This window comes from Thamnophis sirtalis, unplaced genomic scaffold (genome assembly GCF_051295495.1).
Source record: "Thamnophis sirtalis isolate CommonGarterSnake01/CBP01778 unplaced genomic scaffold, rThaSir2_p1.2 scaffold_2, whole genome shotgun sequence".
Lineage (NCBI taxonomy): Eukaryota > Metazoa > Chordata > Lepidosauria > Squamata > Natricidae > Thamnophis > Thamnophis sirtalis.
In genome coordinates, this window is record NW_028261382.1 from 28,136,923 (window position 1) to 28,153,307 (window position 16,385).

The window sequence follows — 16,385 nt, forward strand, 5'->3', positions numbered from 1 at the left end:
AAATCAGGGTTGACTTGGGAGTAAAGCCACAGGTGGACGGTGAATGGCCCCTCCCATAGGAAATAAAAGAGGAATGAAAGGGGAGTGGGCTTTTGCAGGAAACAATCCGTTCAGTCATTAGATTTGTTTCAGGAGTGTGAAGATCTGTCCCTGAATCTCAGAGACTCTGTGCCCAGCCTTTCCTTGCACAGCACCTCATTGGGAAAAAATATTTACATGGCAGCTTTCCAAGCTAGATAAGGTTTGTGGTCATAAATACTCCTTTGAAAGACTGCTTGCCAACCCTTGGCTGAGTGTGAATGAGAGGAATCCACATTCGTTTAACAAAAGGGGTTTTGTCGGGATCAGGACTCTGCTCTGTGGTTTTGGGGGGAGCCAAGATCTGAAGAGCCCTTGAAGGCACACGCTGGTCTCGCTTTGTGTTGGTTTCATGGTCTTCCCCTTATCCTAGCAAAGGCCGGCCGACCTGTCCTAAAGTTTAGGACGATCTTCTCACTCCAACCCTTGGACACGCGGAGATTTCAGTCTCTCTAGTGGTTCTTGAAGGAGCAACCTTCTCTCTTAAAAAAAGGGCCCAACCCAAGATGGAGATCTTTGTGGCCGGGGGGGGGGGGAACTCCCTCTGGATGGAACGAGGAGAGGAAAGTTGTGAGAAGGAAGGCGGAGAGCCGGTTTTATTTACCACGAACCCACTTTTCCTCCCCATTCATTAATTAAGCTTTCCTAAGGCACCTTCTCCAGTTGCCAAGCAACTGATAGTAGTTGTTAAATCCTGCCACTTTTTTTTTTTATTAACCCTTTGGCCCTTGGCTAAGTTGGCCGTCTTCTGTTAGTGCTAATGCATTGTGCATTAGCACTTCCCTTGGGGGTGGGGGGAAGCCCGGCTCTTCTCCCTCCCCCTTCCCCCTATGCCACTTGAAAGAGGGGAAGGGGATACGAAGGTGGGGGTGGGTGGGGGGCATGCCGCCCCAAGAGGCAGGACAGCCTTGGCCACCTCTTCCGTTTTGGGCTGGCTTCCCGGAGTCTAGAACAGCGGAGGTCATCAACTGTAACCATAACAAGAGTCGGAAGGGACCTTGGAGGTCACCTAGTCCAACCCCCTGCTCACGCAGGAGACCTATACTCGGGTTCTGAATTGCCGAACTGTCGTCCTTTCTGATTGACAAGCTCAGGGTGTTAGCCACTGAGCCTCCTAGTCAGGCTAACTGGTGGTCTGTGGAAAAATTATTTGCATTGTTTATATTGCACTAAATCCGGGGTCCTCAAACTATGGCCCCTGGGATGGGTACGTGCAATGAACGCTTGTGTTGCTGCAGAGAGTCTCCCCCTTCAGGGTCTTTTTGTGAGGGTCGGAAGGGGGCAGGAATTCTGATTTGGGGTCTGCTTCAGCCTCCTGGTGGGGGGCTTTGGGCGAAGGCTGGAGGGAAGAGCCGCTGGTGGCGAAGAGCCGGAGGACCTCGTTCCAGTGGGACTGCATCATGGCCTGGAACTGGCTGACCATCTCAGCCCGCTGAGCCTCCAGGCGCCGGCACCTGGCCTTGCACTCCTGCAAGTCTTCCCTCTGCTCGGAAAGCCTATGCTCCTAGTCCTCAGTGTGGTGCTTCTGCTGAGCCTCCCTCTCGGTCAAATCCAATTTGAACTGAGCTGTTTTGCCAACTCTTCCCCTGGTGGTTGCTCAGCTCCAGCAACGGCTTCCTCTTGGGGCCCTAAGGAATCTGGGAGGGCAGGCGAGGAGTAGCTGGGAGGGGAGGGGCGAGTAGAGGCTGGTGAGGCACCCATCAACGTGAGTGACATCAAGTTGGTCATGCCCATCCAGTCACATGACCACCTAGCCACGCACATCAAGCCAGTCATTAGGCAGATCATATTAGCGGTCCGGGGATTTAAAATTATGAATTTAGTGGTCCCTGAGGTCCGAAAGGTTGGTGACCCCTGGTCTAGAAAACATCTGTCAGGGGGCCCAAGACCTCTCTGCTGTTCTGCTGACAGAAGCGGGCAAGAGAGATTAGAGGACCACTTCCTCTTCCTAAAAACAAGAACCGGGGAGAGATTCCCCGGGAGGTTTTAGCCGATAATGAGCGGAGGTGACGGAGGCGAGCAGAGGAGGTGTGAGAGGAGGGGAACCAGATGTGGAGGCTGGGAAGGGCTCCTGATAGCCCCGCGGAGATCTTGAAGCATCTTCGAAGGGCATTGCCCGACGGAAAACGGTTGAGAAAGATCGGCCTTGGGGTTGTTGTGGGCTGACACAGTCCAGCCTCTTTCGAGAAGAATCTGTTTTGCAGCTGGTGTGCTACGGGACAGCCAGTGGTGCCAACTTTCATCTCTGCTTCAACGCATGAGGGTTTGGCTTGGTTGGGGATGGCTAACCTTTTTCTCATGTGCTGAAACACGTCCGTGCGACAGGGTGCAGGCCTGTGTCCACATCCATGTGCATGCAACACCACCCTCATCCTCTCGTGCCCCATTTTGGACCTAGCAGTGCTCCCTGAAGTCTCCTGGACCAAAAAACGGGCCACCTTGCTCCCCTCCGTCCCCCCCACACATGTGCATGGGTCTCCCGCATGTCCCCTGCACATGTGTAGCAAGGACCCGAAAATCAGCTGCCTGGCGGAAGGCTTCATGGCCAGGAGTAGCTCACTGAAGACCAGTTGGCTGGCGGGTGGACTCGGCATCACAACAGCAGCGTCCCTGCCGGAAAAGCAACCGACATCCGGGAAGCGACAGCCGCTTGTCTGAAATAGTATAGTATATGAAATAGCATAGGGCTGTCATGATCTCTCTGTGGGCACGTCAGTTGTTGCCCCAGGCTCTGGAGCCGCATGTGGCTCTTTCCTCCCTCTGCTGCGGCTCCGTCACTGATCGGTGCCACAATTTTGAGAGGAGCTTCCGGTGGTGGGGAGGGGGGAGAGAAGCACAGTGCGCCAGGAGAAGACTCTATGGCGAGGGGAGGGTTTTCCAGTTGTTTCCACAATTGATAGGGCTTTAGGTTAGGACAGGTCGAGGAAAAAGTACGCTGCGCTAGGAGGAGACTCTACGGTGGGGGAACTGAACTTCCGGTCGGCTCTAGAATTGAACAGGGGGCTTCCGGTTAGGACCTTTGTGGCTCCCGGTGTTTTCTTTTCTGCAGGAAATGGGTCCAAATGGCTCTTTGAGTGTTTTAAGTTTGCCGACCCCTGCCCCATGCCATCTCCACTGCGTATACACGCGCACCTCCTGCCAGCCAGCTGGTCTTCGGGTCTCTGCCATGCATGCACAAGGTGTTTTGAAAGCCAACCTGGATGCCAAAACAGGGTATGGGGCAGGTGATGCGCGAGGCTCCAAAATGCGATGCAAGTGCCACCCCTCCCCACGCCCTGCTTGGTGTAGGAGGCTTTCCGGGCCCAAAACAGGGTATGGGGGGCTGCGTGCTCATTGCATAATGGGTGCTTCCAGCCCTCAATGACAAAAAGCTGAGCTATCCCTGGCCTAGGGTCTCCTGGTTGAGCAGGGGGATGGACTAGAAGACCTCCAAGGTCCCTTCCAGCTCCATTCTGGCTGGGAAGCAAAACCTGGGATCGCTTCTCAGCTTGGAAGCCAATGTTTGGGCTCCTGTTTCTCCCGCCGGAGAATTTCGAGCAACTCTTTCGGATGGCAGTTGGGCAAAGGTTAAGGAAGCGGGCAGTTACGACCCACCAGTTCCAAATGGACGTGGGTGGAAGGGGCTTCTCCAGCCAATTTTGGGGGTGGGCTGTGTTCATTCCGCCCCTCCCTCAGCCTTGAATGAAGCCGGGTCCAAACTCCGTGAGCCAAGTGGAGATTCCCACATTTACGGCCCGATGTTTCCAGATCCCGGAGTCTCTTCTGTGGCAGCCATGCCAGTATCTCATCAATAGGCATGATTGTTGCTATGGTGATTGTGCCTGTGTGTGTGTGTGTGTGTGTGTGTGTGTGTGTGTGCCTTAAAGCTTGCAAGTGTGAAAATTCCCTCCCTGTAATGGGCAGACCGTCTTCTAGAAGGACAGGAGAGGGAATTAACGAGAGGCTTAGCACAGGGAAGGATAGTCTCTTGCCTTTGGAGGGTTTGGGGACGTTTGGCCGAACACGGAGGGATCTGCTGATGGAAGGTGCTCGACTTGAACGTGTCCCAGCAAAAAGGGAAACAGTAGATTTTTGTCTCTTCCTGCCCCCCCCCCCCAAATTCCAAGCCTGGACAGGCAAATGTGGGGAATGTTTTTGTTTGATATGCTGAAGAATTCCTGATGCTTTTCAACTAGAGGGTTTGGAGCCAGGAGGCCCTCTGGTTGGTTCCCATTGGAGGAAACATCGGAGGATGTTCTGAGTAAGCCCCTCGCTCTCTACCGTGTCCCTACTTAAGCCAACTTGTCATCCCTTAAAACTACTGAAATGCCTCCATTTAAATGCCTGTTAGGGGACCCAAATATGAATACAAGTAGCTCTCAATTTGCAACCATGAATAGCGGAGGTCATCAAATCATCATCTTCTTCTTCTTCTCCTCCTCCTCCTCCTCCTCCTCCTCCTCCTCCTCCTCCTCCTCCTCCTCCTCCTCCTTCTTCCTCTTCTTCTTCCTCTTCTTCTTCCTCTTCCTCCTCTTCCTTCTCTGCCTCCTCCTCCTCTTCTTCTTCCTCCTCCCCTCCCCCCTCCATCCTCTTCCTTCTCCTCCTCCTTCTCCTCCTCCATTCTCCTCCTCCTCCACCATCACCTTCTTCTCATATGCCCCACTCCTTCCAGCACTGATGATGTTACCTAGTTGGGTAATGAAATGTCTGCAAGAAAACCACCAAGGTCAGAGAGCATCAAGGACTCCATAGTTGTCCTTTTTCTTCCTCCTCCTCCTTGTCCCCCTTCTTTCCACTCGCCTCGTCTCCCTCCTCTTCTCCTCCCCCCTCCGCCTCCTCCTACCTTCTTACACTGATGATGTTACCTAGCTGGGTAATGAAATGTCTGTAAGAAAGCAACCAAACTCAGAGAGGGCCAAGGACCCCACATTCCTCCTCCTCTTCCTCCTCCTCCTCCTCCTCCTCCTCCTCCTCCTCCTCCTCCTCCTTGTCTTCCTTCTCCTCTCCTTACCTTTCTCCCTTCTCCCTCCTCCTCCTCTCCCTCCTCTTCTTCCTCCTCCTCTCCCTTTTCCTCCTCCTCCCCTTCTCTCCCTTCTGCTCTTCTCCCTCTCCCTCCTCTTCTTCCTCCTCTTCCTTGTCCCCCTTCTCTCCCTTTTCCTCCTCTCCTTCCTCTTCCCCATCTCCTCCTCCTCCTCGTCCCATTTCTTTCCCTTCTCCTCCTCTCCTTCCTCTTCTCCTTTTCTCTTCTCCCTCCTTCTCCTCCTTTTCCCCTTCTCTCCCTCCTCCTCCTCTCCCTCCTCTTCTCCTTCTCCCTCCTCCTCCTTGTCCCCCTTCTCTCCCCTTTCCCTCCTCTTCCCCTTCTTCCTTCTCCCCCCTCTTCCTCTTTCTCCTCTTCCTCCCCCTTCTCTCCCTTCCTCCTCTTCCTCCTCCTGCTGGCTAGCAAAAACATTTGATGCCCTTCCGCTCACCCAGTTCCGAGGCTGCGGCCTCTTTCTCCCACCCCTGTCCTCCCTTGTAGCCAGTTCTTCCTTGCTCCTGACCTTGGGAGCTCCTAGCCGGGAAGGAGAGGAGAGCCGGCGGGCTGATTTAGGGGAGATCTCCTGCGTTCCCCCTCTCCCTGCCATTCTAATGAGCTCTTTTAAAAGGAGAAAGGAAAAAAAATCAAAGGCATGCTAATGGTGGAATCTTCACATTTCAAAGGGAAGGGTATTTATTATACAAACTTCCAACTCATTAAGCCTGTCTTGATGGGAGAAGAAACAGCTGCTTCAGCTTTGGGGGTGCGCTTGGAAGGGAGAATTTCTCTCCCCTTCAAAGATTAGAAGGGATCATCTGATATTTAAATTCTTTTTTTTTCTCTTTTTCGTTCTCCGGGAACTGTGTGGCAACCCCTTCCAGGTATTTTCTTGTGCCGGGAGTGGGTTGTGCAAATTAAAGAGGCGAAAGGTGGCTCCCCCCCCTAAAAAAAGCCTCAGGTGTACCCCTCGAGGACCCTCGGCATTGTGTACTTCTGAACACTCCACCGGGGAATATCATGAAAGCACGAGGAATATTAATGGGAATGGTAGGGAATATATTTGCAGGAATGTTTAAGGCTATGTTTTTCTCTTGGCTACACCCCTCTCTTAGCTACATTTTGAAGAAGGCTCTTTGGCACGGGGGTCAAAATTTAAGGACATCCATCCCTTCTTTCCCATCCCCGTGGATCTCTGTAGCATAAGTTGCTGTTGTTAGGCGTGCCGGCCACATCACCACGGAGATGTCTTCGGACAATGCTGGCTCTTTGGCTTTGAAACGGAGATGAGCACCACCCCCTAGAGTCGGGAACGACTAGCACAGATGTGCGAGGGGAACCTTCGGCTATTCTATATTGTCGTCCACTAGGACTCCCCAGTTGGCTCAGGGGCTTAGACGCTGAGCTTGTTGATCAGAAAGATCAGCCATTCGGCGGTTCGAATTCCTAGCGCCGGGTGACAGAGGGAGCTCCTGTGACTTGTCCCAGCTTCTGCCAACCTAGCAGTTCAAAAGCAGGTAAAAATGCAAGTAGAAAAATAGGAACCACCTTTGCTGGGAAGGGAACAGCCTTCCGTGCACCTTTGACGTTTAGTTATGTCGGCCACATGGCCACGGAGACGTCTTCGGATAGCGCTGGCTCTTTGGCTTTGAAACGGAGATGAGCACTGCCCCCTAGAGTCAGGAACAACCAGCACAGGTGTGTGAGGGGGATCTTTACCTTTAGGAATCTCCAAGGTCCCTCTCACAGTTACTGTTTTTGAGACAGGCCTTGCCTGATCTGTACTTACACCTTTAATTTCCCCCCCCTGCCTAAATGTAATACTTTGCTTTTCTCCACATTAAAATCCATTTTGTTGGATAGGCCCCATTGTTCAAGGGTGAGTGGGTTGTGGGGAGTTGGCCATGGCGATTTGGGCACAGAGAGTTGGCTTTGGAGAGTTGGCCAAGAGAGTTGGCTGTGGGGAGTTGGCCATGGCAAATTGGGCACAGACAGTTAGCTCTAGAAAGTTGGCCATGGTGAGTTGGCTGCACCGAGTTGGCTGTGGAGAGTTTACCATGTTGAGTGGGCTGTGGGGAGTTGGTCATGGCGAATTGAGCACAGAAAGTTAGCTCTAAGAGAGTTGGCCATGACGAGTTGGCCACAAATAGTTGACTGTGAAAGGATGGTCATGATGAGTTGGCCACAGAGAGTTGACTGTGAAGGGATGGGCATGGCGAGTTGGCTGCAGAGAGTTGGCTGCAGAGAGTTGGCCGCAGATAGTTGACTGTGAAGGGATGGCCATGGCGAGTTGGCCGCAGACAGTTGTCTACGGAGAGTTGGCCAAGAGAGTTGGCCATGGAGGGTTGGTTGTGGAGAGTTGCCCATGGCAAGTGGTTGACTGCGGTGAACCCATTCAGTTCCACATCAGGTTTTCGTGGCTCGGACTGATGTCCTTGTACTCAGCCCAGCAACTGTTGTGTTAGAACATGGGCAGTGGGCATTAGGGTGGACCTGACCCACCAAAGCCCATGTCTGCAAAGCTTCCTTTGAAATCAATGCTTTGCTTGTAGCCTCAGCTCCAGCACGGAGGGAGAAAGGATCCGTCCCTTATCACCGAAGGGAGAATGCAAAAATATATATCTTTCCTGCTTTCCTTCAAATCGGAAGCAGCTGTTTCATTTCACACTGAAACATTCCCATGGTGAACTCTGACTCAGTTTACACTTTGGAGTGTAATGACCTCTTGTTGGATCAGACCGGAGGCCCATCCAGAGGAGTGTTCGGACTCTGCTTGTGGTCAGTCCGAGGCTGCGGGGAGGAGAGCCCAGAGGTGATTGACTTCCCCTCTTTCTGGCAGATCTGATTTCCAGAGGAGATCGGAAGTGATTCTACTCATGTTTTATGTCTCTTAACATCAGCAAACCAAATCGAGCATCTCCAGGAATCGACCACGTTCTCTGGACTTCTGCACTGCTCTGGGGTGGCGGATTGCGTCAGCCCCGGGCTGCGTGGTAGCCAGGAGGAACACATCTGGCGAGGAATGCTTATCTCCTCGGAGAGGGCTCGGCGGTTTGTCGACCCCGGGGACACCCTGACATGCTGATCTCTCTCCGGCTGCTGAGCTTCCCTGTCGGATTTGCAAGCACTTACACAGCTTTTTAATTGGCAGTTGTTGTTGGATGTTAGTGGCATTTTGCTCTTAGGCCTTGGTTGCAGATAACAGCATCACTTCCAGTACTGTAGCCTCCTTCTCCTCTTTCTTCCTTTTCCTTCTTCCTCCTTCCTCCTCCTCCTCTCTCCTTCTCATTCCCTCCTTCTCCGTCCACCTTATCTGTCCTCCTCCTCCTTCCTTCCTTCTCTCTTCTGCTCCTCCCCCTCCTTCTCCCACCTTCCTTCTTCCTCCTCCTTCCTACTTATCCTCCCTCCTCCCTCCTTCCTTCTTCTTCCCCCCTCCCCCTCTTCCTTCTCCCACCTTCCACCTTCCTCCTCCTTCCTCCTTATCCTTCTTCCTCCTCCTTCCTTCTTCTTCCTCCCCCCTCCTTCCTTCTCCCTTCTCCCCCTCTTCTTTCTCCCCCCTTCCTACTCCCCCCCTCCTACTCCTTCCTCCTTATCCTTCCACTTCCTTCCTACTTCTTCTTCCTCCTCCCACTCTTCCTCCTCCCTCTCTCCTTCCTCCTCCTCCTCCTTCCTCTTCTTTCTCCCACCTTCCACCTTCCTTCTCCTTCCTACTTATCCTCCCTCCTCCTCCTTCTTCCTTCCCCCTCCTTCCTTCTCCCTTCTCCCCCTCCCCCTCTTCCTTCTCCCACCTCCCACCTTCCACCTTCCTCCTCCTTCCTCCTCCCCCTCTTCCACCCTCCTCCCTCCTTGCATCCTCCTCTTCCTTTTCCCTCCTCCTTCTCCTCCTTCCTCCTTATCCTTCCATCTCCTTCCTCCTTATCCTTCCTTCCTACTTCTTCTTCCTCCACCTCCCTCTTCCTCCCCCTTTCTTCTTTCTCCTCCTCGCAAACTCCACTCCCTTCAATTATTGTGACTCCCCCAAGTCACAATAATTGGCCAAGAGGATGGTGACCACCAAGTCTCTTCACTAGGACAATCCCTCAAGGGAAAGGAATGCAGAATTGTCCTGGAGGCAGCAGAGAAAATATATTTAGCGGCCCAAGAGGGTTGCAGAATACGTCAATATTAAGCTGGGAGGAAAAGGCTGGGCACGATGGTTTGGCATCAGGCTGGTCCTTGGGTCAGAAAAGGTGTAGGTGCTTGGGCAGGGGGTTGGACTAGATGACCTCCAAGCTCCCTTCCAACTCTGTTATCCTGTATCTAGTCCACACCAGCAATTGAATGACTGATGTACTTCAAAGCAGTGTTTGTCCGAAATGGTACAGGGTTTCCTGCTTGAGCAGGGGGTTGGATTAGATGACCTCCAAGGTCCCTTGCAACTCTATTAATCTGTTATTATTCCCTCCCCGCCACTCTGTGGCCCTCTCGTTCCACATTTGCTCTTGGGAAGCTTCTGTTATCCATCTATGTTATCCAATCCCGGGTTCTATAAACAGAGGCGTAGAATCAAGATCATGTGAAGTGTTGGTACGGCTTTATAAAGCCTTACTAAGGCCACACCTGGAATCCTGTAACCAATTTTAATCACCACGTTACAGAGAAAGATGTTGAGACTTTGGAAAAAAAGTTCAGAGAAGAGCAACTAAGAGGATCAAAGGCCTGGAGATTAAACCATATGAAGAATGGCTTCAGAATTTGGGTTTGGCTAGTCTAAAGAAAAGATGAGTTAGGGGGAGACATGATAGCAGGATTCCAGTATTAGAGGGGCTACCATAAAGAAGAGGGGGGGGGGTCAATGGTAAATGGTAATGGTAAATTTATTTATAGGCTGCCCTTTTCCCTGGGGGGACTCAGGGCGGCTTACAACAGATTATTCTCCAAAGCACCAGAAATTATTCTCCAAAGCACCAGAAGGCAGGACAAGAAGCAATGGATGGAAACTAAGCAAGGAGAAAAGCAACTTGGAATTAAGGAGAAATTTCATGACAAGTTAGAACAATTAGTCTAGAAGTTGTGAGAAAAGTGATTTGTCTGAAATAGTGTAGGTTCTCCTGCTGGAGCAGAGGGCTGGACTAGAAGACCTCCAAGGTCCCTTCTATTCTATTCTTCTTCAAATATCAGGATCTGCTTTGCCTTCTTGGAAGCATCTCTGGAGGTCATTCTCAGTCATTCAGCTCATCCCTGCAGAGAGTATAAATCCCTTCTGTTTCCCACCCGTTAATTAGAACCGAAGAAGATTCTTGGATGTGAAGGGAGATGTCTTAAAGAAAAACCAGGAAGTTCTGTTGCCTTAATGAAAAAAAATAAATAAGCATCTTTGGGGCACTTGCTGGAAGCCCATAGTCTGGATAAGGCAGAGACTGTTTCTCCTGTAGAGTAAGTTTGGCCAAGAAAACATGAAGAAAGCTTATGATTAGGGATGTGTGTGGAATAGGTGAAGGAAGACAAAGAGGATTAGGGGACTGGAGGATAAAACATACGAAGAACAGTTGCAGGAACTGGGTATGACTAGTTTAATGAAAAGAAGGACTAGGGGAGACATGATAGCAGTCTTCCAATATCTCAGGGGTTGCCACAAAGAGGAGGGGGTCAAGCTATTCACCAAAGCACCTGAGGGCAGGACAGAAGGACTGAGGGCAGGCACCTTGCCTCCAGAAATTGTAAATGCTCCAACACTGGAAGTTTTTTAAGATGTTGGATAACCATATGTCTAAAGTAGTGTAGGGCCTCCTGCCGAAGCAGGGAGTTGGACTAGAAGACCTCTAAGGTCACTTCCAACTCTGTTATTCTATTCCTATTCCTATTCCTATTCCTATTCCTTATTCTGTTCTGTTCCTATTCCTATTCCTTATTCTATTCTATTCCTATTCCTATTCCTATTCCTATTCCCATTCCCATTCCCTATTCTATTCTATTCTATTCTATTCTATTCTATTCTATTCTACTCTATTCCTACTTATTCTATTCTATTCTGTTCTATTCCTTATTCTATTCCTATTCCTATTCCTATTCCTATTCCCATTCCATTCCCATCCCCTATTCTATTCTATTCTATTCTATTCTATTCTATTCTATTCTATTCTATTCTATTCTATTCTATTCTATTCTATTCTATGAAACTGGAGGCTAAAACATATGAAGAACAGTTGCTAGAATTGGGCATGTCTAGTTTAATGAAATGAAGCACTACGAGTGATGTAATAGCAGTCTTCCAATATCAGAGGGGCTGCCCCAAAGAAGAGGGAGTCAAGCTATTCTCCAAAGCACCTGAGGGTAGAACAGAACAAGAAGCAATGGGTGGAAACTAATCAAGGAAAGAAGCAACCTAGAACTAAGGAGAAATTTCCTGACAGTGAGAACAATTAATCAGTGGAACAGAAGTTTGCCTCCAGAAGTTGTGAATGCTCCAACACTGAAGTTTTCAGAAGATGTTGGATAACCATTTGTCTGAAGTGGTGAGGGCTTCCTGCCTAAGCAGGGGGTTGGACTAGAAGACCTCCAAGGCCCCTTCCATCTCTGTTCTTCTAAGACACACACAGAAACACCCCTTGACCTGCAATGCATTTATTCATGGAAGGGCCTAAGTGAGTCCCTGCTGGTGTTTCACCATCCTTTTCATTTTTTAGTTTTGTTACAAGATTAAAAAAGAAAAACAGCAGAAACTTAACCCAAGGCATTTGAGAACATCCAGGGAGAGCTATGAACGACCGTAAAAATACACATGGGAGAAAATTTGCCCTCTGTGAAATTGGAGACAAGGAAGGTTGCTAATGTCCCACACTGGTGGGAGAGAATAAATGGAGTTGTTTGATCTCGTCTTGCCAAGCAAAGTGGAGTGCTGGGTACGATTGGGTGTAACAAGCTGGATGCTCTCTGATTTATGACTGTTGAAGCCTCAGTGCCTAAGACGCTGCGCTTGTCGATCAGAAAGGTCAGCAGTTGGGCAGTTCGAATCCCTAGCGCCGCATAATGGAGTGAGCTCCTGTGACTCATCCCAGCTTCTGCCAACCTAGCAGTTCGAAAGCACATAAATAATGCAAGTAGAAAAATAGGAGCCACCTTTGGTGGGAAGTAAACAGCGTTTCGTGCACCTTCGGCATTGAGTCATGCCGGCCACATGACCACGGAGACTTCTTCGGACGGCGCTGGCTCTTCGGCTTTGAAACAGAGAGTGAGCAGCGCCCCCTAGAATCGGGAATGACTAGGACAGATGTGCGAGGGGAACCTTCACCCTTTTACTTTAAGCCTTCTGAACTTGAGGTGCTTGGAGGAATTTTCCACCTGTTCCTTTCAAGGCTTTTAAGCTGAATTGCTCTCCCAGTTCCTCACCCTTGGGCTGGTTTATTTTTAATTGTTTGTGTGTGTATGTGGGGGGGGGGGCTGTGGGCCATTTCAGTAGGGTTTCCCCTTCCTTTGTTTAACCTCTGACCCGTGAAAGCAGCAGTTAATCAAAAGCTCTGGAGGAGCCAAGAGGAAGTGGAAGGGCTTGGTTACCAATGAAATATGAGAAAAACATGCCCCGTCAATCCCCAAGTGGGCTCCCCGTTTCTCGGTCCATCAGCTCCAGGCAGAGAAACGTGTGAGGCTGCTGCCTCCCGCCCCTCCCAGACTTTGGAAAAGGAGGCTCACAAATAAAATGGAGAAGGCAGAGATTGCCCTGATAAATCTCCCCTCTCTTGTCTTCGGCTCAGCTGGGAGAACTGAAATAGAAGAACTTAGAAGAGGAAGGAGGGAGGGAGGAAGAAGGAAGGAAGGAAGGCAAAGAGGAGAAGGAAGGAAGGAAAGAAGGAAGAAAGGCAAAGAGAAGAAGGAAGGAAAGAATGAAAGAAGGAAGGAAGGAAGGAAGGAAGGAAGGAAGGAAGGAAGGAAAGGAGATGGGTGGAAGGAAAGGCAAAGAGGGGAAGGAAGATAGGAAGGAAGAAAGGAAGGCAAAGAGGAAGGAAGGAGGGAAGGAAAAGGGGATGGATGGAAGGAAGGCAAAGAAGGGAAGAAAGGAAAAGGGGATGGAAGGAAGGAATGAAAAGATGGGGTGGAAGGAAGGCAGTAGGAAGGAAGGAAAAGGGGAAAGAAAAGAGGATGGATGGAAGGAAGGAAGGAAGATAAAGGGGATAGATGAATGGAAGGAAGGCAAAGAAGGGATGGAAGAAAGGAAGGAAGGAAAAGGGGATGGAAGGAAGGAAAAGATGGGATGGGGTGGAAGGAAGGCAATAGGAAAGATGGAAAAGGGGGAAGGAAAAGGGGATGGATGGAAGAAAGGAAGGAAGATAAAGAGGGGATAGATGAATGGAAGGAAGGCAAAGAAGGAATGGAGGGAATGAAGGAAAAAGGGATGGATGGAAGGAAAAGATGGGATGGATGGAAGGAAGGCAGTCAGAAAGAAGGAAAAGGGGATGGATGGAAGAAAGGAAGGAAGGAAGATAAAGAGGGGATAGATGAATGGAAGGAAAGCAAAGAAGGGATGGAAGAAAGGAAGGATGGAAGGAAGGAAGGCAAAGGGGAAGGAAGAGAGGGAAGCAGAAAGGAAAATGATGGAAGGAAGGCAAATGTTCCTCAAAGCCCCCAATTTGGAGCCGGCCTCTTTGGTGAGTTCCAAGCAAGCCCAGAGAAATCCTCCCAAAGTCCCCTTCTTCCTCCCCTCCCCTTTTCCCTGGGGGATTCCCCCGAGTCTTGCAGTGGGCTCCAGTCTGCCCCTATACCTGTTGAAGAGAGAACTCCTGCCAAGGTGGTTTTTTTCCCCCCAGGTGAAAAGACAACACAGGGCCCTTGGGAGCCCTCCGGCAGTTGTTGGCGGCAGTTGGAACTAGGAAGATCGGTGCGCGGTTGCTTAGCAAAGCGAGCCCAGATCCCTAAGCAGGATCTGGTTTTCACACATTAAGCCTTGGAGAAAAAGCAGCGCTTTATAGCCGATGTGCAACCTCTCCGCTTCCCTGTCAGCTGCTTGGTTAATAAAACTGCTTTCTCAAATGCCGACGTCCTCATTTTTCAAGAAGTTGGAACGTTCCCCTTTGTCCAATATCTAGGCCAGGGGTCGGCAACCTTAAGCACTCAAAAGAGCCACTTGGACCCATTTCCCACACAAAAGAAAACACCGGGAGCCACAGAAACCTTCCCGCACCTGACTATTTCCTGAGCAGCCACAAAATTAGCATAAAGGTGAAAGGTAAAGGCTCCCCTCGCACATCTGTGCCAGTTGTTCCCGACTCTAGGGGGCGATGCTCATGTCCGTTTCAAAGCTGAAGAGCCAGCGCTGTCCGAAGATAGTCTCCGTGGTCATGTGTCCGGCATGACTCAACTCCCGAAGCCGCATGGAATGCTGTAACCTTCCCACCAAAGGTGGCCCCTATTTTTCTACTTGCCTTTTTGACGTGCTTTCAAACTGCTAGGTGGGCAGAAGCTGGGAGAATTCACAGCCCTTGGAGGCATGTGTGCATGCATGGGGTTGTATGCGCATGTGTGGAGGGCAAGAGGAGCATGGGGTGTATGGCGCTCTCTGCAACACGTTTTTTGCTCCCAAGAGGCTGCAGGGAAGCTTACTAGGCCTTAAATGGGGCCCCGGATGGGGGGATTGCATGCGCAGAGGATGTCATGCACGCATTGCATTATGGGCACGGACACACACTTTCAGTACACGACAACAAAAAAGTTAGCCTTCACTGATCTAGGGCATACAAGGAGTGGCAAGATGCTGACATCTCTACAAGCTTCCATTGCCTTTTCGTACACATTTTGCTAAAGAAATCCCTCCCCCCCTTCCAATAACATTAATGTGCTTTTCTTTCCTTTTTTTTAGTTATCTCCCATGGTTTGAGGTCTTTTATAAACTGCTGAATATTCTGGCAGACTACACAGTGAAGGGCCAGGTAAATATCTGGGTCACATTTCCGTGTGACTTGATGTGTGTGTCTTGTGCGTCTGAACAGGAGGGCGTATTTTGAGAGAGACTCGGTGTCAGCGTTCCAAATATCATCCAGAATTAAATCAGAGCCCAAGGCAGAGCTTTCATCAAAGTTCCAATTTAATAAGAGAGACATATTGGTACAAACTGTGGAAACCCGAATCTGGAAGCTTCCTGGGGTTTCCCCACCCAGTTGAAAGTTCATGATCTTGTCCCCACACCCACAAGTCCATCACATGGTCCAATCTCCCTCTGCTATGCTGGCATCTCCACCCATCTAGTTCCGGTCAGGTGCAGAGAGGTGTGGAGACAAAGGATAACCTTGGGCTTCTAGAAAGGAATGTTTTATTTTGACAACAACACATTCTACAATTCTACTTCTTACTATTCCCCCTCCCAATTCCCCCAGTATTGAAACAATATAGTAAAATGAGAGAGAGTGTGGCAGGCCAAAAATTCTGAAAGGAATATGACTGCAGGCCTGACACTCGGTGTGTGTATATGTCTTTAAAACTTTGTACAATTTGCCGACACCAGAGATGACCCAAAACATCTTTGATCCAACTTTGGAAGACAATTCCATATTCTATCCACTAGAACAAGTTTTGATAAAATAAAACAAATGCCCAATTTTTAAAGACAGGAAGCAAATATTCCCAAGGATTATTTTTTTTCCTTGTTCCCCACTGAAGCCAAGTAATATTGGATTCTGTTTGTGGTTATTTTAATATCCCTTGTTCAATTATAGACGGGATAATGGTTTGCAGGGATTTCAGATTAGAATATGCTAAATAAGGAGACCTGAGTACCATATTTTTCAGTGTATAAGACACACTTTCTCCCCTCCCCCTAAAAGAGGGTGAAAATTTGGGTGTATCTTATACACCGAATGTAGCCAAAAACGCAAGGCACGGAAGAGGCGATAGTCTGTGGCAATCCCTGCAGCCAGGAACAGCTGATTGGGGGTATTCTGGGAGCCCAATCCATCCGCCAATCAGCTCCCCGTGCTGCATCAGGCTGCAATAATGTGCTGAAGCTGACGTGGCTGTTTGCTATTTGCTTCAAGGAGGTGTCACTGATTCAGCAGGATTCAATAACTTCTCTTATATATATATAATATAGCCCATTAAGTAAACATACAATACCAAAAGCAGGTTTTCCAATGTGGTAGTTCAGCAGAGGAGAGAAGTTTCGCTTTCAGTTTTAGTTTCACATATCAGCACAGCCTGCAGCTTTAGTACAGAACAAGCCACGCCCAGGCTCCTTGCTGTCTCCTTCCTTGTTACTCACACAGCAAATACTGTTTGTTTCCAAACAGCCCTCAACTCTCTCACACACTGACAGGACGCTAGCCAGATGAATACCATGGATGGATGCTGG

At 49.7% G+C, this 16,385-nt stretch overlaps 1 protein-coding gene across 1 annotated transcript in view; it reads left to right on the forward strand.

Annotated features, from left to right (window-relative positions):
* DENND1A (DENN domain containing 1A) overlaps positions 1-16,385 on the forward strand; it is a 246,138-nt gene that overhangs the window by 114,708 nt on the left and 115,045 nt on the right. Inside the window, 1 exon segment of the mRNA XM_087704573.1 lies at positions 14,901-14,970. Coding sequence (XP_087560699.1) covers positions 14,901-14,970 — 70 coding nt within the window.